Genomic DNA, 22,079 nt, shown 5'->3' on the forward strand with positions numbered 1-22,079 from the left:
TCAAATTAATTTCATACAATATTTTAATTTAGTGAATGAAATAATTATATTTTAAAGTATAAGTCCTTCATATCAGTAAATATTTCCATTTAGTACTTTAAGCCTCAAATCTGTTGTGAAAAAATTTTTATTGACATAAAATCACTGTGACTCAATTTAAAATTTGAGTAAGTTGCTAACAGAGAAAAATATTACAATATAAATTCTTTATAATTATCAACATTTTAAAATAAAAATATTTAAAACTGGAAAAAAAAAGCGCAAGAAACTAAAAAAAAAAAAAAAAGTTAAGTGTTTTATAGGTACTCAAATATAATCTAATGCCACAGAACCATAGGAGATGGCTTTTACCTCCAAAACCCTCATGGTAACCCTTCATACCTCGTCCATGAAGGGGGATCATTATTTCTACTTTGTAATCAAGAAAACGAGCTCACAGAGGTGAAGTAACTTGCTCAAGTCTGTACTAAGAAATGGTGGAGTCAAAATCCGAACCCCATCTTTTAAGCCCCGTGCTATCAAAGTATACAAGTAGGTTCCAGTTTTAGCTTCTACCCTGTCTACACAGGCACTGGAGACATTTGTGTTATTACAGTAATTTAATTCACACATGTTTGTTAAATATCTGTTATAAGCCAAATTTTGTGGCTATCAAGGAAAACATCTAGAACTCGTGTTTAGTTACAATGGTCAATAAAGTCGGTGAGTTAGCTATTTTCTGCACAGCTATCAAATTATCACTCACAATCAAGTTCTTTTCTTCCAGATGTCTTCTTCCTGCCTTAATACTCTACCTCATCAACCTTAACAAAAAACAAACACTCCAAAATAAATACCACTCCCCACTACCATAAAGCCGCCAGTCCAGGTTCAATGCACAATGCTGGATGCTTGGGGCTGGTGCACTGAGACGACCCAGAGGGATGGTATGGGGAGGGAGGAGGGAGGAGGGTTCAGGATGGGGAACACATGTAAAAATAAAATAAAATAAAATAAAATAAAATAAAATAAAATAAATACAAATATAAAAAAAAAAAAAAAGAAAAAATGAAGAAACCAGAAATATGACACAAGAAAGGAAAAGGCTGTGGAAGCACGGTTATCATGAATATCCCATACTTCAGAATAGGAAGCACTTAGGTTTAATCCTTGTGAAACTCTATAAAATAACTGTAGTGAGAAGATTGTTATATCAATGAACAATTTTCAAATTTTTTCCAATGGCCAGTTCTAAGAATATTAAAACAGAAACATATATTAGGAAACATTTATATATAAATCAACTTCAATATTTTAAAAGTTTAAACTCACCTGAAGGATTTTGTAGAAGCTTACTTCCATACCAGGAACCAACTGTTTAAGTTTGTTCATCAAATCAAAAGTTTTCAAAATCACATCAGCAGCAAGTTTGCTTTAAAAATAAGTCATATTTAACTTAGATAACTCAAAAATTGCTTACAGCTTATTTCTGTCCATAAATCTAAAGAAAATAAAAACTCAAAACCTTTGTTCTTAAACCTCAAGATTAACCACTGTTTGTCATGAGAAGTAAAAATATCAGAGACCAACATCCTTATAACTCAAGATCCAAAGAGAACTGGTATTAACAGTTTAAGTTTAGACAGTGTTTCTTTTTCTAATCTCAAATACCAACATGTTTCAACTTTTGCTTGAAATTACTAGTAGTATTAGCAATAGGACTCATTTAATTCTTAGTTTTGTCACTAGAATATGAACAGTAGAGGACAATTCTGCGTGTGTGGGTGTTGTCGTTTCAGTGTGTCCAACTCTTTGTGACCCTATGACTGTAGCCCATGAGGCTCTTCTGTCCATGGGATTCTCCCGGCAAAAATACTGGAGTGGGTTGCCATGACCTCCTCCAGGGGATCTTCCAGACCCAGGGATTGAACCGGCGTCTCGAACGTCTCCAGCACTGGCAGGCAGGTTCTTTATCACTAGCGCCACCTGGGAAGCCTAAGAGGGCAACCTTCAGCAATCTAGAGTATCTAACATTTACTGAACAAATTATACTAAGCTGTTTTTCACAGCCTTTTAATTGAAAAGGAGTACAAAAAAGTAAAAAAGAGATCATTGTTATTCTTGAGGACTACAATCACTGACAATTATGACATTTATGAAAATTGGAACAAATTATAGTGTTTAGCATTCAGTGGGTCCTCAACAAACACTTGTTAGATGAACTTAATTCATAGGGGAGGACAGGGATAAAATAATCTCATTACTATCAGTGAAAATCCACATTTAACTGTAAGCCTTAACATGCTAAAGAAGAGTTGTCTTTATTACTAGAAACTTTCAGCAGTGATTGGCCTCTTTGAAATAAAAATGTTTTTTTCATGCTTTGTCATTTCAAAATATAAAATTAAATATAAAATAATTACTGAGTCAAAGTCAGGAAGGAACTCTAGGGGAAAAAAATGCACTGAAGCATAAAAGACTCGTAGATAATCACAATAAATTAAAACAAGACAAACAAACCTAAACAATGAAAAACAAATAACAGATATTAATATCTCTGTTCAGAAGCACGTAATCTATGACTTAAATTAAAAAAAAATTCATTATGAATATATTTTTAATTTTCTTCTATATCTTGAGTTAACAGAACATACCCAAGGATGATCCTCTAAAACGAATGAGAATTACTACATCTTTTGATTTTTATTAAGTTTGGACTTACCATTTTGCCATTTGTATTTCATATACTCACCATAATTCAGAATCTGCTACCTTTGTTCCAAAGCCCATATCAATCTTGCCATATGTAAACTGTTGTTCTATCAGAGTGGTACACTTGATAGTAGTGAGAACTTTTGCAACATGCATTTTTAGAGTGTCATCTCCACACAGAGGTTAAGTTTTGTTAAGAAAAACAAAAAATTCTCAAAAAAAACCCCTTATATTTGTATAGCACTTTACAGCATTTAGGATGATTTCAAACAAATTATTCTTGTCACTGCAATCTGGTGTAATTATTGCTACATTAGCTCAATGACAGATTAGGAATTTAGGAGCTCAGAGCCGTTTAAATGACTGACAAGTGGCAAGAGATGGGACTGCCACCAAAGTTTCTGACTCAAAAGTAAAACAGAGAAAGGATCTGCTTTTCACTGGATGTTAGTTTTTATTAACAGGTTTCACAATGGGTCAATAAATACTTGTTGAAATAAAGGAAGTTATTTTCTCATTTGTTTTTTTCTCATTTCTCTGTAAGTTAATTTAAATATCTATTATTAAAAAGGGGTTAAGTTTGGTACTATTCAATGAGAGGAGGCCTAAATATTTTAGAGAGTACCTCAAGGTCAAGCAAAATAATCCTGCCTTTACAGCAGTGGTTTTCAACTTTGGCTGCATGTTAGAATCACCTGGATAGTTTAAACAGTCACAAATATGCCTTCACATCCCAAGGTTCCACATTATTTAGTCTCTGAAAGTAGGAGTCAAGCATCAGTATTTTTAAATGTTCTCCAGATGATTTTAATACATAGCCAGAATTGAGAATCACTGCCATCAAGAAAGAAGAAAATTAAGGAGGAGCAGTTCAGAGAAGAAATTAAAAAGATGTTGAGTTTGCTATAGGGCAGGACAAAATTGACTACATTCTTGTTGCTCTGAAATACAAGGTTATCTTTTTTATAAGTAAGTGTGATGTCATCTTTATTGACAGGCTGAAAAACTAAGCTACAATAATAACTCCCAATGTATTTTTCTTCTCTGATATAGTCCATCACAACATACATCATCCAGGGGCAGCAATCAGCATGAAAAGAGAATATCAGGGTAGTTATTTATGTATCTACTAACCTCAAATTATGATAAAAAACGTACAAACCAAACTTAAAAAGCATTTCTAAAAATGTCTGAAAGTTTTATACAGAAAAACATGGGAAAAAAGTCTAGGTAACTTTTTCTAAGAGACTCTTCCGTGAGTATCAGTTCTTTAATTTAAACTTGAGTTCAGTAATTCTGTACAGATTCAAGCATGAGAGGTGTAAAATTATAAAGAAAGACATAAAGACAGTAAAAATGCAGAAAATAAATTCTAAAAAATATAAGCAGTTAGTTTCCATGGTTAAACTGAAGGATATTTAACAAAACTTCAATGGCCTTGACCATTCTTGCACATTTTTTCCTTATTAAGGCTTCGTCTAGATTTTGTTCTGTGAACTGAAGCTGATCAAGGATTGTAGGCAGCAGAAGAGTCACAAAACGGTCAGCTGAGGAACAGTTAGCAGTATCTATGACATCCTGGAGAATTCACCACCACCAAAGATTAAAAAAAAAAAAAAAAAAAGAGAATACAGAAGGCACAGTCATCACTGAACTGCAACACTCTTTATATTTCTTATACAGATGGTCCTTGAACAATGTGAAGGTTAGGGGTGCCAACCTCACCATGCAGCTGAAATCTGAGTATAATCTAATTGGCCCTGGCCTCCTGTATCTGTGATTCTGTATCTACGGATTCACCTAACCTTGCAGACTGTGTAGTACTGTAGTATTTACTATTGGAAAAAAAATCTACATATAAGTGGACCCAAGTAGTTCAAACCTATGCTGTTCAAGGGTCATTTGTAATTACTTCAGATATTCTTGACCTGTGTCTCCTATTTAAAATCTACACTTTCATCCAGTTTTGAGGGCTATGATGACTTTTTTATCAAATGGACCAGTCTCAAACAAGACTTTTTAAAGTGGACTCTGTGACTTAAAAATTATTCTAAGTATGTACTGAAAACAAATATCGTTAAGATGCTAAATGCAATTATAATAACAAGAGACACTGGTATTAACACTTTACAACCACAAATAATTCCCATCAGGAATCTCACAGGGCTTTTTCAAAGCTAAAACTGATTGTTAAGTCAAGATCAACATGAAACATAAAGAATAATTTGTGGATAATCCTTAACAAATATATTTAATCACTCATACACATTTTGGTTTGTGCATAGGATCTAGTCATGACAGTCATGAGAGGGTAAACATTCTAGGAAAATGCTGGTATAGACAGAATGGGTATAAAAATAGGGTAACAGTAGAGAAAACATAATGACCTAGATAACAGAATTTAATGGCCTCTGTGAAAAGGGCTTTTTTTCAGCCTGCACTGCATGGTATGTGAGATCAGTTTCTGGATCCCAGATTCAACCCATGCCCCCTGCAGAAGAAGAGCAGAGCCCTAACCCAGTATACTTTAAGGGAATTCCCAGTAAAGGATTTTTGTTTATATCCTTAAATACCTGACATGTTCCACTCCATTTGACTGACTTAATTCAATGTTACTATATATCCACTCAATAAAAACAGCAGACAGTATCTACTGAGATAGAGAGACAGAATATAACTATTGCCAAGTACAGTCATACACCACAAACCATACAAATCTTAGTCATACCTTTACTTATTATTCTGAAAGGAGTATATGTAAGTTATTTAGTGAAAACACAGGAGTCTCACTAATTTTGGGGACTTGGCCAGAAAAACGAAATTCAGTAACTAGGGATTTACTACTAGAGGCAGGGAGTTCAGTAATTGCTAAGTTCCTAAAGGGTATGAACAATTGGAAATTTATTATAAACATAAACATTTTAGAAAACTGTCTACTGAGAATCATAAGAGTGGAAAAGTCAATTTGTTAGTCACTCTAGTACCTCAAATATTTCCTTGAACAACTCCAGCGCTAAAATAGGACAGTTTTCTGATCCATCCAAAGGTTGGCTTGACCAACGAAGTAGAGCTACAGTAGGTTCTAAACACTTAGAACGGGTTCCCAGAACGGTGCTGCCAGATGGAGTTTGCTCAAATATCATCTGTGTGAGCACGTGGCGCAGCTGAGTCACTGAACAGAAGGCAAGAAGTAATTCTAAAACCTGTGCAATATAAAGTCTTCATTAAGGTCTATTTCATTAGACTTCAATGCACAAAGTAACCAAAAGATGAAGTTGGAAATGATATTTACTTTTAAATAAAATAAAATAAAAATTAAAAGTTGCTTCCCATTTTTCTCAGAGTATTATTTCTCAAAACGTGTCATTAGGTTCCAGAAGGTTACAAATAAACTTGTTAATGGTAGTTACTTCAGTTAAGAGGACTATGGGAACTGAAGAAGGGCAACTTCAACTAATGTTATATACCTTCCATAGTACTTAATTTTTCTTCAGCACAAACATGTGTCTCATGTTGCTGCTGCTAGTCGCTTCAGTCATGTCCAACTCTGTGCAACCCCATAGACGGCAGCCCACCAGGCTCCGCCGTCCCTGGGATTCTCCAGGCAAGAATGCTGGAGTGGGTTGCCATTTCCTTCTCCAAGGCATGAAAGTGAAAAGTGAAAGTGAAGTCGCTCAGTCGCATCCGACTCTTAGTGACCCCATGGACTGCAGCCCACCAGGCTCCTCCATCCCTGGGATTTTCCAGGCAAGAGTTATGAACTGCTATAAAGTGTACTTTAGGATAATATTTAAAAATGGCATCCCAAAGCTTTAAAACTTAAAGGATGGCTATTTCCACAGTTTACATAATGCTGGCAATACGCCCCTCAGCCTGCTTCCCTGGTCTACCACATTTCTTTTGTGCTTCATAACTAAGCCTTATGCCATAACATAGCATTCCACATCAACTTGTTTATTAGCTATTAAGTTAAATTCTACCTTATTTAACATACTACCAACTTATTAGTAAAAAAAAAAGTTTGGTATCTCTTTGTGTGCTTATTTCCACCTTTATCTGTTCCTTGTAAATGACATACAATTGGGGTTTGTGTTTTAATCAACCTGACAGTGTCTGATTTTAATAGAATTCAACTCATTAGCATTTACTATGTTACAAATGATAAACTCTGACTTACTTTCTTTTAAATACAAATTGTAGTACTTGTTTTTGAATAGATAATACATTCACTTGGTTCCAAAGTCGGTACTGACCTGACCTCTACCTAACATTCCCTGGAAGCAACAGACACTATCACCAGTTTCTTATTTACCTTACCAGAGATTATGTACTGCACATAGAAGCAAATACTCTCATTTACAATTTCTCTATAAGTGTAACATAGAGGGAAATAAAAACATCAATAGCTAATGCAAAGCTAGATGTTCTCCCCAAAGTGAATTACCTGAATAACTAGCAACTAGATCATGAGAATTCCATCAAAACTCCTGAATTCCCTTGAGTCCCCTTCCAGACAATGCCTCAATCACTACTTTGACATCAGATTTTTGACACCAGACATTAATTTTACCTTAGCTATTCTTGGATCTTTGCATTTCCATATAAAATTTTCAATCAGCTTGCCATTTTATATAAAAAACTCACATGGAACTTTATATACCAATACAATCTTACAGTGTACACTTTCACATCTGTTTTAACTTAGCATTATGTTAGTGAGATTCACTTATATTTTCACATGCAGCTTCACCTCATACATTCTCATTGTTGTATAGTATTTCAGTGTATCAACATACCACAGTTTATTTGCCCATTCCACTGTTGTTGGCATTTAGGTTGTTTACAATTCCTGGCTATTGTTAACAACACTGCTGCGTTTTGTACATGGTGAACACATGTATTCAACTCTGAGGTAAATAAAAGAGTGGAATTGCTGGGTCAGAGTTTATACATGTATCCTATGTTAGTAGATAATACCAGTTTTCATAAAAGCTTTTACCAATTTTCAGCCCATGAGTATTTCAACGTTCTTTACATTATCTATGTTTGATAGTATCCGTATTTTAAATTTTAACCATCTTGCGGGTGTGTAATGGTATTGTATTACCATTTAAATTGGCATTTCCCTGAAGATTAATAAAGCTGAGCAACTTTTTCACTCTTTAAATTATTAGTGGCCTCTCATGAACAGAAAAGCTCTTAATTTTAACGTAATCTAACTTACCAACATTTTTTCCTACATAGTTCATGGTTTTGTTTTCTGTTTAAGAAAATCTTCATCCCAAGGCTACACAGATATTCTGCTAGGTGTTTCTTCTTAAAGTTCACTATTCTTCTTCCACATTGAGAGCTACAATCTTTATAAGACTGATTTTTTCATCTGGTGTGAGGTAAGGGTTAAAATTCAGCTTTTCCCCATATGGATATCCAATTGACCAGTATCATTTACTGCAATGATCATAATTTTAAGAGTGTACTGTTATCAATCAGGAGGCTATATTCTGTGGGTTTGTTCTGTACTGTACTCTGTTCCACTGAGCTAGCTGTTTATCCTTATGACAATACTGCACTATTTTAACTACTGGAGCTTTGCATTACACTTCAATATCTGGTACTATAAGCCCTCTAGCTTTGTTCACTTTTTTCAGAATAGTCATGGCTATTTTTAGACCCTTGCATATCCATATAGTGTTTATAATCAGCTTCCCAATTTCCATATACACCAAAAACAAAAAAAACCTAAAGCTTGCTATAATTCTGACTGACCTAATACGGTAAACTCGTTCAATCTATGAACTTGCTATATCTGTGTTTACTTAGGTTTTTTCTATTAATGTTTTGTAATCTCAGAGTAGAGGCCTTGTACATGTTTTGTTGGGTTTACCCTAGGATCTGCATTTAAAAAAATCAGTAAATAGTATAAGTTTTAAACTTTCACTTTCCATTTAACACTTTCTACGTCTTTTGTGAGCTTACTGACATATCTCTCAACTATGTAGATGGGAGTGGAATCTGTGTCATAGGGTTTACATGTGTTCGACAGGCACCGTGAAAACAGTTTCCTAAAAGGATTATGCCAGTTTATGAGGATTCAAGGAGGGTTCTAAATATTGGTAATATCTAGTTTCCTGCTTGAGATCTTGGTTACATGGCTGTGTTCATTTTGCAAAGATTCAGAGATCTGTGCACTTACATTTTTCTGCATATTGTAGTTTTTAAAAACTTTAAAAACAAAAAGCTATATATACCTTTGAAGAAGAATTAGGATCCTTTCCATTAAGAAGACCTAATACTTGATTAAGACATGAAGAAAAGTGCTCATACCTAGGTTTAAAATAAAAACACACATCAAATGATAAGTATGAAACTGATACATTAAAAGGATTTTTATGTAAGATAATCATACTGTTCAGAGGTAAAACTGGTTTTGCAAAGATTAATCAAGATATGTATATTGTGGAGAATGGTACAACCTTATTTACCTAAGACAAAGTAAAAAATACACACATACCCTTGTTATACTTTCATATTTCAAGTCAGAAAAACAAAAAGAACAGGAACATAAAGCACATGAAAACATTCTGATTTTAGTCTATTGTAAGTAAGTAGAGTCCAAGTTTACTAAGTGTAAAAAGGCAGTTTTATTACAAATACATTTTGGTTTAAAAAACGTCCTAAGTTAGTCAGATAGCCATACCTGGTAAGATAATCAGCAATTTTAGGATTCTTAAGAAGATCCACCAGTAGATCAACTGAATACTTTCTGGTCAGTGTGCCATCCCCATTTATGAGAATATTAAATATTAGCTGAAATGTCTGATGAATATTTCGTGCATGGAACAGCTTAAAAACAAATCAGGAAAAGGATATTATACAAAAAAAAAAGTTTACGTTGACACCACACTAAAACTCAGAGTCTCAACAACTTTTAAATTATCAGAGAATATAAACTTTAGAATTAGTTTCATAAATTGCAAAAAAATTTTTACCTTTTCCCCAACCTCTTCGTTTAATGTCAAACTGGATAATATTGAAAGTGCAAACACAACCACAGTTAAACTACTATGGGCCAAGAAGCTTATGAGAGTTCGATAAAAAGATTTCACATTATTCTGAGGAAGAAAAAAATTTAAAAATAGATTAGAATGAAAAAATTATGAGCCTTACATTTTGTTTTAGAAAGTTTGTCTTGCACAGAATAGGTAAACTTTTTTAAATATTATTATCAACTTAGAGATCATTCAAGGTGTAAGTGGTACTTTCACAAATTGCTTACAGTAGTATGAACAGGTACAATCTGAGTAAACAGCAGTCTGTAGTTTGAGTTTATGAGCAAATGTTTACCTTTCTCAAACAGTTTCATGGCTCAAAATAACCTCCACCAACAAAACAGGATGAGGCCAGAAAAATCCAGCACATGAACAAATGAGATACTGTTAAATTTAAAACTAAACAATACTGAATATTGTACAGCAAGGGAACTGTTCATAAAGAAACTAAAGAATCAATGAACTTTCCTGATTTAATATATTTCTAACAGTGGTTCAGATAAACCTCATTTGAGTTCCTTCACTTCTCACAAGTACTGGTAATGATGCTACTGCTACTGCTAAAGCCACTTCAGTTGTGTCCGACTCTGTGCGATCCCATAGACAGCAGCCCACCAGGCTCTCCCGTCCCTGGGATTCTCCAGGCAAGAACACTGGAGTGGGTTGCCATTTCCTTCCTCAATTCATGACAGTGAAAAGTGAAAGTGAAGTCGCTCAGTTGTGTCCAACTCTTAGCAACCCCATGGACTGTAGCCTACCAGGCTCCTCCGCCCATGGGATTTTCCAGCCAAGAGTACTGGAGTGAGGTGCCATTGCCTTCTCCGGGTAATGGTGCTAGGCACTTATAAATCTTTTTGAGAAAGTTGTAATTGATTGTGTAGAAATACAAGACTGAGGTAAATGCAACTGCCAATGGCATGTCTCCTCTCTATTAGCACAAAACTCAGCATTTCTTATATTATTCAACACAACAAATAATGAGATGCTACAGAAGAAAAATTTCTAGTATATAAATTAACATTTGTATTAACTCGTCTTAATTAAACATATATGAAGGCTAGAGTACTTCAAGTTATTTACGTCAATCTGATGCTTTGTTAACTTTGATAAGTCAGCTAGACAACACAAATTCTTGTTAAATTTCTTTTTAAAGAAAAAGGTGAGCCTACCACAAAATAAAAGAAACATTTTATAAACTTCTTACCAAAGTCTTTATGTGCGTTTGAACAGAAAGATTGTGCCGGCAAAGATTTGCCAATAATCCTAGACAAGGCATTGTCAACTCATCTTCAGAAGACTGACTGTTTTAAGAAAAATAATAAAAGATAAAAATATTAAGTTCCTTCTAAATTACTCAAAAACAGTCATTTACACATTTAAATTCCTTCCTTTTCATAAGCAAAAAGAAAAATCTGATTAACATGTGAAGACTGCCAAGTTTTGAATAGTACTGATCATTTATTTCATGTTTTGAAAGTCAATGATCCTACTCAATTTAGCATAAAAATATAGAAATAATTATCAGAGCAATCATATGCTATCTCATCAGTATATTCCTTCAAGAAGATTAAATAAAAACATAATTTTCAGTTTCAATAAGTTTTTCTGTCTCAATCAATTCATAAGTTTCTGTTATAAAAACTGATCAAAAACACCATTTGATCCTTGAAATCATCCAATGAATAAACAGGAGTCATTATCTCAGTTTAAAAATTAGGGAAAAAATTATTTAAGAAAAATTGAATTATTACATATTTTAGTTAAAAATAAACCAGTAAGTCAACACAATGTGTTCCTGAAAGTGAAAGTTGCTCAGTTTCGTCCAACTCTTTGTGACCCTATGGACTATACAGTTTATGGAATTCTCCAGGCCAGAATACTGGAGTGGGTGGCCTTTCCCTTCTCCAGGGGATCTTGCCAACTCAGGGATTGAACCCAGGTCTCCCACATTGCAGGTGGATTCTTTACCAGCTGAGCCACAAGGGAAGTCCAAGAATACTGGAGTGGGTGGTCTATCCTTTCTCCAGTGGATCTTCCCAACCCAGTAAACGAACCAGGGTCTCCTGCATTGAGGTGGATTCTTTACCAACTGAGCTACCAGGGAAGCTCAATGTGTTCAATGTGTTCCTCTTTCCCTATGTATTTTTGCTTGTCATTGTATTTCTTGAATGGTTTCATATTATTTTTTTCCTGTCTGTGAAATGGTTTTAAAAAGAAAACTTGGGACTACAAGTTGTACAGATGTATGTCTTTACCTGGTTGTTTAGGTAGACTGTTTAGTTAAATTGAAAAGAGTCAATTGATAGCTTATATTAGTTTTTAAAATTAAATTAATCCTGGATAAGAGTTGTTGTTGTTGTTTTTTTAAAGGGGTTAGTCCTTGACCACTAGTTTGAGACCACCTCTATTTTAGGTGACTTGTTTCACCAGCAGGCCTGTTACTCTCTATGACTAATTGTGTAAGTGCTTATAATGGAATCAACACTTCTTCTACATTAAAAAAAAAACATAAACCAGTAGATTATTTGGTTACATGTGTGGTTGCATACTCACATATGATCTATCAGGAATGTAATTAATTCATCTATATTGGCACCAGAATGCAAAATTTTGATGTTGTATGTTAACCTCTGCAGAAGCTGAATGCACTGAGAATAAGAAAATAGCAATGAATATAAACACATAAAAATATATTTGCATGATCACAAAAATGAACTCCTACACATATTCTGAGCATGTAAGCATTTTAGGAGGCATTTAGAGTAAAACTCTTTCCATATCTTAGAAAGGTTCTATTTTCACATGCAAGTAATGAGATTTTACTTAAACATACACAATTAATGAGACTTTAAAAGTTCACCTCCTGATTCACACATTTCTATACATTCTATCTCAAACACAGCATTGTGTCAGCAACCTGGTTTACTTAATCATCTTAAACTTATATACAAGTTGAGAATATATTCTATCAATTCTAAGATATATATTATTCATATTTTATCATCTTTAAAATTGCATGTCAGTTTAATTTACAATGTTTTTCTTTCTTACAACTGACGGCATTTTAGGTTCAGAGAAATATGGGTATAAGAGCATTGAGCCTATGTTAAAGAAGACTAAATCTATATAGCTTTAATTTTTATAGAATGTTTCCTCAACAGTATGAGCCTAGATACTAACTTTATTTATTTATTTTTTTAATTTTTTAAATTAATTTTATTTTTAAACTTTACATAATTGTATTAGTTTTGCCAAATATCAAAATGAATTCACCACAGGTATACATGTGTTCCCCATCCTGAACCCTCCTCCCTCCTCATACCATCCCTCTGGGTCGTCCCAGTGCACCAGCCCCAAGCATCCAGTATCGTGCATTGAACCTGGACTGGCATCTCGTTTCATACATGATATTTTACATGTTTCAATGCCATTCTCCCAAATCTTCCCACCCTCTCCCTCTCCCACAGAGTCCATAAGACTGTTCTATACATCAGAGACACTAACTTTAAATTAAAATTTTAAAATGAACAGCTTACACCTCAAAATGTTGACATCTATGTTTATAAATCTGTCAAAATAGTTATGTGAATTTTCCTTCAATAATAGTGCTAGATGTAAATTTTCTTCTTTAGAATCTCTTAAGTGGTAGTACATGTGAATAACCAGTTTTTAAATTTAATGATGGTGAGAACTGTGCCTAACTATGCAGTATTAATGCCAGCACGCAGTACACTGTATGTCAGCACTTCATAATAGATACTATCAATTCTGATTTGAAAATAAGGAAGAATAAGCATGAAGTGGAAAGTAGGTGTGTATACCTGCAAAAACACTGAATCATTGTGGCAAGTACTGCTCCGACAAACCACTCCTGCCAGCACACTATTTAGGTTGTATGTATTTTGAAGACAGTCTCTAGTTTCATTGTCTACAGCTGTAAGTTAAAATAAAATGACACGAAGTAAATCATCTTTATATATGGCCTTAATGGATGAAAGACAAATAATTTAAAACTTACTTCATATTAAATTTACCATTATATAAAAATATAAAATATGATGTGGCTATGTTATTTACAAATACCTCCCAATTCAGAATTTCAACCATGGTGGCTACTATACTGGACAACACAGATATTGAACATTTTTATGGTCTATTTGAAATGATCTGTTACCACTTCTGTATCAGTTTTTTTTTTTAAATAAGCATGTACTAATTTTATAACCACACACAGAAATATCTCCCTTGTACCCCCAAACACAAATCAGGAAAAAAAGTAACCAGTGAATTAAAATCTAAAAACTAAGACAAGGCAGGGAAAAACAGAAAAAGCAACACTTGCATTTTTAGCTTTTAGCTCTAGGTTTAGTATAGTCTATCAAAAAAAGGATGATATTTTGATCACTAGTTATGATTTTCCAATACTGTTCATACTGACATTTGTACATGTATTTTTTTAAATTTGAAGGCAATGGCACCCCACTCCAGTACTCTTGCCTGGAAAATCCCATGGACGGAGGAGCCTGGTAGGCTGCAGTCCATGGGGTCGCTAAGAGTCGGACACGACTGAGCAACTTCACTTTCACTTTTCACTTTCATTCACTGGAGAAGGAAATGGCAACCCACTCCAGTGTTCTTGCCTGGAGAATCCCAGGGACCAGGGAGCCTGATGGGCTGCCATCTATGGGGTCGCACAGAGTCACACACAACTGAAGCAACTTAGCAGCAGCAGCAGGGAAATGTACATTTCCCAAGGTACATTCTTTTCTGTAGACCACTGAACCCTTGATATGCTTCAGATTCTGTTTCAATAATCTTAAAAAAGGATGCGTATAATATTCCCTTTACAGGAGATCCACAACAAGATAGTTCAAAGAGGTCCTGCAGCAAAGAAATATTTTTTTTCTAAGACATCTTTCAAATGTGAATCATCCTCCAAAAGATTCTGTAATGGAACCTGCCCTTTAAGAAAATACTAAATTCATGCATCTTCTAAAAAATAAAAGAGAAACTAAATACATTACCTAGTTGAGATAGCAAACTGATGATACTTAAGATCAGTGTGGCACTTATGTTTGGGTCTTCAAGTAGTTCTACAAGGCAACTTAAGCATTCACTTGGTAGTATCTGATTTGATGTAAATAATCGAGTGAGCTTCTGTCCAGAAATTACCTAGAAAACAGTCATTAAAACGTGTTAGTTAAGAAATGGCAATTTTCACTTCTCCATCTTACATATAACCCAGTTTTTCCAAAGTGGCACTGCCACACTTTTCCAATTTAGAAAATTCATACACGCTGTTCCCTCTACATGGAAGATCACCTATCCCTTCACTCACTAACTAATGTAATTATTCCAGTCTGGTTTTGTTTCCTCTACTAAGCTTTCTCTAATTCTCTTCCACTAATTAGGTTAGGTTTGCCTGTTACACTATCCTATAGGGCATTATAAAAAGTACACATGAATCCACTTATCTGGACAAGGGACATCTGAACAATCCATGTAAGGGACAACTTATGTGGTGCTGGAAATGTTCTACCTCATGATAACAGGTCGTAGCTACTTGAGAGTACACTTTGGTTTAAAAATAAATAAAACTACCAAGCTCTTCATTTAACATTAATGCACTTCATGCAATGCACGTGTGTTATATTTCAACTAAATGATAGAAGTGTTTTTGGTAAACCTCTTGAAAAGTCTGAGAACAGAGTACATAGAAGTCAATCTCTAAGCCTCAAATTTCTTTGAAGTCTCTTTCAATTGTTGATAACACTCAGCTCAGATTCATAACATACCTGTTTATTCTCAAAAATAAACAATGTTTCAGATTACAATCTAAAATTCTTAACTTAATTCTTAAAGAAAACAAGTATTCTTAGGAGACAGGCAGCTCAAGTAGTAAGAAGAGGAGCACCAGAGAACCTTGAGAGTTCTCAAGGTTACACAAGTAACCTTGAGTGTACACCAGTTAGAGCAAAGGCTGATGTTGCTGGGCCATTCACAATAGCCTTCTTCGTAGCAGTTTCTAATCTTTGCAAATTTAGCCTTTTATCATAGGATTAATATAACAAATAGGATATATTTTAAAATTATGTTCAATTCTATGTTGAGAAGCTGCAACACAGAATTAAGAGTAACTTTGAGCTTAATTACTTTTTATTAAACTGATGTCAATATTAATTGGAATTCCATTAAAGTATAAGAAATGACAGCCGGAGTTTAAGAGTCTAAAAACAAACAGGATCACAGAAAGCTGTGGTTACATCTTTTAACACAAAATAAGCACACTCTAGAGGCAAATCATTGGGAAGTAACGGAAAAAGTGACAACAATTCAGCATTTTAGGACTGAAAAACTGTGAGCAATACATTTTGGTAAAGAAAAAAGGATTATGATTACTAGTAAAGAAGATTGGTCCTCAATCCAGAGTAAATTGAAAGAGTAATTTTCAAGCTCGAGATCAACATGAGTTCAAATAAAAGCAATAAGCAACAGGTTCAGATTGCAAAATGCCTAAGGGACAAGAGATAAATCAAAATTTAATCCTTATTCTCTAGCATCTCCACCTCTGAGAATTGCTGTACCTCTGAAAAGGCCTGTTACAATGGAAAAACGAAAATAAGCAGCAAAGGAAAAGATACAGCTCGGAGCTCTTTCCTCTACCAACTCCAAATACGCTGAAATTCCCCCACCTTTTGTCTCACCCTCCCGCTTCCTAGGGCTTTCAGTACTCTTTCCTCACTGCAGTCAGCTGAACGCGGAGAGGCCTGGGGTTGGGTGGGAATTCAAAGGTGACAATCTCTCGCTTTCTATACCAATACAAAAAGACAGCGGTGGGAGCGAGGAGTTGCCCTTTGTTTTCGAAGCTGAGACCGCTACAGTCTCGGCCACCAAGTGAACGAAGGCTACAGGGAAGTCCGTCTCGTCCGCCATCCCCGGAGCCCCTTACTTACCTCTAAGTGCCGCAAAAGCTGAGCGGTGTTCGCCTCGGACTTAACGGCTTTATACTGACTGATGCTCAGAAGCAAAGACTTCAAGCAGGCAGTGGAGTCCATCCGGACCCGCCGCAGGGCCGCTTGGAGCGGGTACCACCACCGTCCTCCAGCTTTTACCGCGCTTTTTTTGATTTTTCTTCTCCACCCCCTCGCTCCCAGAAGCTTCCGATTCCGGTTGAGCTCCGGAAGTCCCTTGGCAACTTGAGGATGGCACCCTACGAAGGAAAGGGAGGGCTGGGATGGAGTGGTGGAGGTGGGGGATGTCGAGGCCCAGTGTGAGTCCGTAAGGCGGGCTAGTAGTTGTCCTTTCAGACCCCCCGATCTGAAAAGCCGCGAGGTTTTAGTTCGAGATCCCGTGAAGCTGAGAAATCTCGCGAGAAGTCAGTTGCGGCTCCACTGGCGTAGGGGGCGGTGGGGTAGCATGGGGTCCCTGTTCGTCTGTGGGCCCTCTTTGCATTTGCTTCCTTGGCCTTCACCGTGGGTGGCCAGTTGTTTCTTTGTGCGTCATCTTCTTCCTGAGAAATGGTCGCTTTCCCCTAGTCTAGACACGGTGAGGAGCTCTGAGGAGGAGAATCTTGGGTTCTAGATTTTGAGGCGGCCCGGGAGAGGCCTGTTTTTAAAATCGCTTGTTTGTCCACCGCTTCTACTGAGGAATGTTGGTTTCTGAGTAAACCTATGGCCGTTCGGATTCGGTGGCAAGTTAGTCATGCGCTTACGATAGTCGCTGTCAATTTATTTGAGAAAGCTGGCCCAGGTGACTCCTGTGCCAGGTGTTGCTCCGAAGGCTGTTCTTATTAGCGTCAGTTTTGTAAGTGAAGGTGTCTGCTTTTATTTGGCGTGGTGGATTTATAAATCTTGGTGTCTAAGGGAATGGCACTGTTCGCGGTTTTTGTTCAGAAATAGTATTATGCATGTGAATATCATGAAATGAGTCAGAGTGGTTCTGGAGCTTTTTTGCTTATTGTACGGTATTGTTGAATGAAGCTTTAAAAGCCAGTTTAGAGAAAATGTTAAGAACTGGGTACACATCCTTTTTATTAAACCATCTGTCAGAAATTATGTTTTGTCAATTCAAAAAAGCCTATTTTGCGTCACTACATTTTTAAAGACGAATTATTTTTATATTAAAAAGCAGTTTAATTCTGAAAGGTAAAAAAAATTGAGGCATAAATCATTGGGTAATTAATGTGTTTATGCATTTATTCATTCTGTAAACAATTATCGAGTGTATAAAGTGGGCTAATCCTGCTAGTTAGGGACCCTGCTGGGAAGGAATTAAATGTAGAGGATAATAGTAGGTACAAAATTCACCAATTAGAGGCATAATGCGATTATGGTAAGGAGCGGAGCCAGGCTGTTCGCTTACAAATCCTAGGTCTACCTTTTTGTGACCGTAGACAAATTCTCACTGTTTCGATCTCATCTTGAAGTAAAATCTGAGTAACAGTAGCATCTATTTCATACGATTGCTCATTGAATAAATAGCTGGAGCCTACAGCATGCTAGGCATTGGTCTAAGCACTAGATTCAGTGAACAAAGTAAAAATCCTATTGTCATGAAACAAAAATCCTACCATTACATTCTGATAGGGGAAAAAAAAGTAAATAATAAGCACAGTAAGGAAAGGGAGATGGAGAAAAAGAGAATTACTCCTCTAGAGTAATGGTTTAAAAAAGAGAAATGGGAGGTCAGGATAGAGAAAGCATGATTTGAAAAATACTTGAAGAGTCGAAAAAGACCTGTGCTTTCTAAGGGGAAACATTTCTAGATAGAATAGCAAGGGGGAAAGCTTTGAAATGGAGCCTGATAATATAAAGAACAGCAAGGACCTTGCTATGGCTGGAGTAGAAAGCGAGGGTGAGAGAGAGTAGTAGAGATGAAGTCATGTCAGGTTATAAAATGAGCTAACCAATGACGAACAGTTGTCTGGCATAGTTATGTTCTCAGCAAGTGTCAGTTACATCTTAGGTCCTTGGCAATACAGGTGATAACAGTTTGACAGCATTAGACTTTTCATTCACAATGAGAAGTACCTCACGATTGTCCCCATTTAGATCTGAGGGAAAGGGTCAAAGCTGTGTGCTAAAAGTGCTATCCTTTGAAATCTTGCATTTTAACTTGAGCAGTCGCACACATTTTGCATCTCCATATTTATTTTAATGTAAAATAACATCTTTCTAAGAAAATCCTCACCAAAAATTGAGCTGTGAAAAGGTCTGACATCTCGTGTATCCCAATATGAGAAACAGAGCCACATTTTTAAGACCCAAAAGGGGAAAAGGAGGAGGAGGAAATGGAGCTGGGTCCAGATGACTGAAGGCTGTACTAGCCTTTGAGCTGGGACTCTATCTTGAATTAAGTGGTGATCTCTGGTTTCAAACTGGGTCCTGATAGTTAGGTTTGTGTTTTAGATAGATTACTCTGACACTCTGAGGAAGATAAGCCCAGAAGTAGGGAGAATATTTATTTTACTGGAGTCTTTCCAAAGGATGGCTGAGATAATTGAAGTGGAGTTAGCAAAAAGGTGACAAATTTAAGAAATATATATGACGTGAAATAGGTAGGACTCTGAATGACTTCAAATGGAAGAATGAGAGGGATAGGATTCCAAGTTTCTAGTCTGGCTGATAGAGAAGATATAGAAACTGCTGAGGTAGTCAATATTAAGTATTCACGTTGTATTTTATGTTCAGTGAAATATTGTATAGCTTATCATGTAGTCTTGTACCATTCTCATTAAATTTATTCCTGGATATTATATAATGTTTGTTACTGTGAGTGGGTTCTCTTTTTCCCCTAAATTTTTTTAGTTTGTTTTTGCTACTGGTAAAAGAGAAACTGATTTGTGGTATGTCTTTTACTCAGTTTACTGACTGAAATATCCTTATTGATTCAGTTTTGCTTTCTCTCATAAATTTTCTAGCTACGTATCACCAGAAAATAATAATTGAATCCCTTCCAATATTTCTTGTCTTACTTTATTTCATCAGTGTAATTTCTAAAATATGGAATAATCATAATGATACTATTTAGCTTTGAAGATATGCTCATTAAGTTTTAACTCCCTTAAATGTGTTTCCTGATCTATAAATTAGGAAAAATATCTCCATCAAATACAAAGAACAGACAGCAATACCATTTTATGGAGAGATTTCATGCCAACCCCTGATAAAGGAATTGGATACTTGGTATTTTGTCTTAACACATTTAAGGGAGTTAAAACTTGCCTAGGAGCTTGCAACTCAAGGGCCGTTAAACTCCTTTATATCTTCTGGAAAAACTTAATGAGCATATCTTCAAAGCTAAATAATAAAATGGAAATTTTTAATGTCATGACCAGGGTTTAAGTCGTATTAGATGACTCATATTGAATGGAGATATTAACTGTATTTTTTGACAAAAGTGCAGTGTACTGAATGTTGTAATAGAGGAATTATATCGGAGGTGTGAATACAGAGCTAATTTTTAATTCATTTAATCTCCATATATTTAATGAGTGCTTGAGTAGTAGGTTCATTTCTAGGTTCTGGGGATAGAGTACTGAATCAATTAAACAAAAATGTCTGTCCACGTAGAGCTTTTATTTTAATGGGAGATATAGCAAAGAAAAAAAAGAGATATAAGTAAAATATATGAATGTTAGTAATAAGTGCTATATAGGAAAAGAAAAAGAAGGGAGATAGGACATATAAGAGTCAAGATGGAGAATTGCATTTTTAATTAGGGTGAAGTATTGATCAATATTTGCTGCATACCAAATCACCTCAAAATTCAGTGGGTGAAACTGAAAATTTCTTTCTTGGTCTGTGAGTTGACTGCAGTTAGTCTGATCAAGGCCAGACTTGGCTGAGTGAGTACTTCAGCTGTTTTCTGGGGAAGGGGAGATATCCAGAAGTCAAGCTCAGTTATGGTGAGGTATCAACTAGACATCTGGAAGCTTTTGAGTGGGCTCTTCAATATATTATTTGTCATCAAAGGAGTGGTCAAGGCCAGAGATAAAAATGTAAAGCCTCAAGACTAAATGACATGGGGTGAGTAGGGTAGAAAAGACTGAACCTCGAAGAACTAAAATATTTAGAGGTTGGAGAGATGTGGACAAACAAAAACACTGAGAAGTAGTTGCCAGAGGACAGGGTACCTATGTTGACCCTGTGGTTGTCTGTTGGGATTCCTGTTACCTGTAGCATTTGGGCTGCTTTCAGCTTGTGAAGGTGGACTCTGGGTTGACAGAGAAGGAAGTCTTTATCTATATACAGGTTTCACTGTTTATTTCTGCCTTCAGAGGACTTGAAATGTGAGGAAGGATCGGTGACTTTATTCTTTATATCAGTATTGAATGCTTGAAGTATGCCAGGTACTAGGCACTGGGGATGTAGCAAGGGATTTATAAAAAGAAAAAAAAAAAAAAAAAGTGTAACTCTGTGGGACTTCCATGATAGTGAGAGCATGAGGCCAAGACTAAAGCTGAGAGATTATTCAATAGGCATAAACAGCAGGTAGAACAAAAGTCCTATTGGCCCAGGTTCCAAAGATACAAGACAAATCAATGGTAGAAAATTGGCAGAGGTCTAAACATGAGGTCATTTGGATACCATGTCCCCAGTACGATTAAAATAATTTAAATATGTACTGATATTAAATTGATTTTAGCCTTTATACAGAGCCAGAAAACAGTCTGTACAGTTAATGTCAACTCTCATTTTTCAAAACAGTTTACTTTCCATCACAAAGCCAGGAAACCTAAATAAACCAAAATTATTCTCCATTTACGATTATTTTTCATCCTGGTTTCTTTCCCAACCGTATATGATTAAGCTAATCTGTAAATGACTTACCAAACCATATAATTAACGTTCTCACTTTTCAAACAGTTCCTGATTTTATTTAATGTACATTTCACAGACTTCAACTCTAAGAATACAAGCAATGGATAATTTGGGTAAATGTTTTGTCCTGTATTTTCACATCTAATTTCATATCCCCAAAACTTTTGACTTTTTTAAAAGTGCTATCCATTGTTTCTGAATCGAATTTTATAGATACTACTACTACTACTAAGTCATTTCAGTCGTGTTCGACTCTGTGTGACCTCATAGACAGAAGCCCACCAGGCTCCCCTGTCCGTGGGATTCTCCAGGCAAGAACACTGGAGTGGGTTGCCATTTCCTTCTCCAATGCATGAAAGTGAAAAGTGAAAGTGAAGTCGCTCAGTTGTGTCCGACTCTTATCGACCCCATGGACTGCACCCTACCAGGCTCCTCCGTCCATGGGATTTTCCAGGCAAGAGTACTGGAGTGGGGTGCCATTGCCTTCTCTGATTTTATAAGTAAACATGAAATGCCC

At 35.7% G+C, this 22,079-nt stretch overlaps 2 protein-coding genes across 10 annotated transcripts in view; one reads left to right on the forward strand and one right to left on the reverse strand.

Annotated features, from left to right (window-relative positions):
- CIP2A (cellular inhibitor of PP2A) overlaps window positions 1-17,047 on the reverse strand; it is a 30,940-nt gene extending 13,893 nt beyond the window's left edge. Inside the window, exons 1-12 of the mRNA XM_070787488.1 lie at window positions 16,694-17,047; window positions 14,765-14,912; window positions 13,562-13,674; window positions 12,294-12,388; window positions 10,945-11,041; window positions 9,681-9,803; window positions 9,389-9,534; window positions 8,940-9,015; window positions 5,676-5,894; window positions 4,110-4,269; window positions 2,732-2,873; window positions 1,312-1,411 (exon numbers count right to left, since the gene is read on the reverse strand). Coding sequence (XP_070643589.1) covers window positions 1,312-1,411; window positions 2,732-2,873; window positions 4,110-4,269; window positions 5,676-5,894; window positions 8,940-9,015; window positions 9,389-9,534; window positions 9,681-9,803; window positions 10,945-11,041; window positions 12,294-12,388; window positions 13,562-13,674; window positions 14,765-14,912; window positions 16,694-16,795 — 1,521 coding nt within the window. The 5' untranslated portion in view covers window positions 16,796-17,047. The remainder of the gene's footprint in view (window positions 1-1,311; window positions 1,412-2,731; window positions 2,874-4,109; window positions 4,270-5,675; window positions 5,895-8,939; window positions 9,016-9,388; window positions 9,535-9,680; window positions 9,804-10,944; window positions 11,042-12,293; window positions 12,389-13,561; window positions 13,675-14,764; window positions 14,913-16,693) is intronic.
- A 78-nt stretch (window positions 17,048-17,125) lies between these two features.
- DZIP3 (DAZ interacting zinc finger protein 3) overlaps window positions 17,126-22,079 on the forward strand; it is a 129,878-nt gene continuing 124,924 nt past the window's right edge. For 4 of the 9 annotated variants that reach the window (XM_070787405.1, XM_070787416.1, XM_070787403.1 and 1 more), the window contains exon 1: window positions 17,126-17,285. The gene's annotated coding sequence lies outside the window, so the exon portion shown is untranslated. Of the gene's footprint in view, window positions 17,286-17,445; window positions 21,676-22,079 lie in introns of those variants that run through there. The other 5 variants (XM_070787446.1, XM_019976040.2, XM_070787409.1 and 2 more) reach the window with 3 other exon arrangements.

This window comes from Bos indicus, chromosome 1 (genome assembly GCF_029378745.1).
Source record: "Bos indicus isolate NIAB-ARS_2022 breed Sahiwal x Tharparkar chromosome 1, NIAB-ARS_B.indTharparkar_mat_pri_1.0, whole genome shotgun sequence".
NCBI classification, from domain to species: Eukaryota; Metazoa; Chordata; class Mammalia; order Artiodactyla; family Bovidae; genus Bos; species Bos indicus.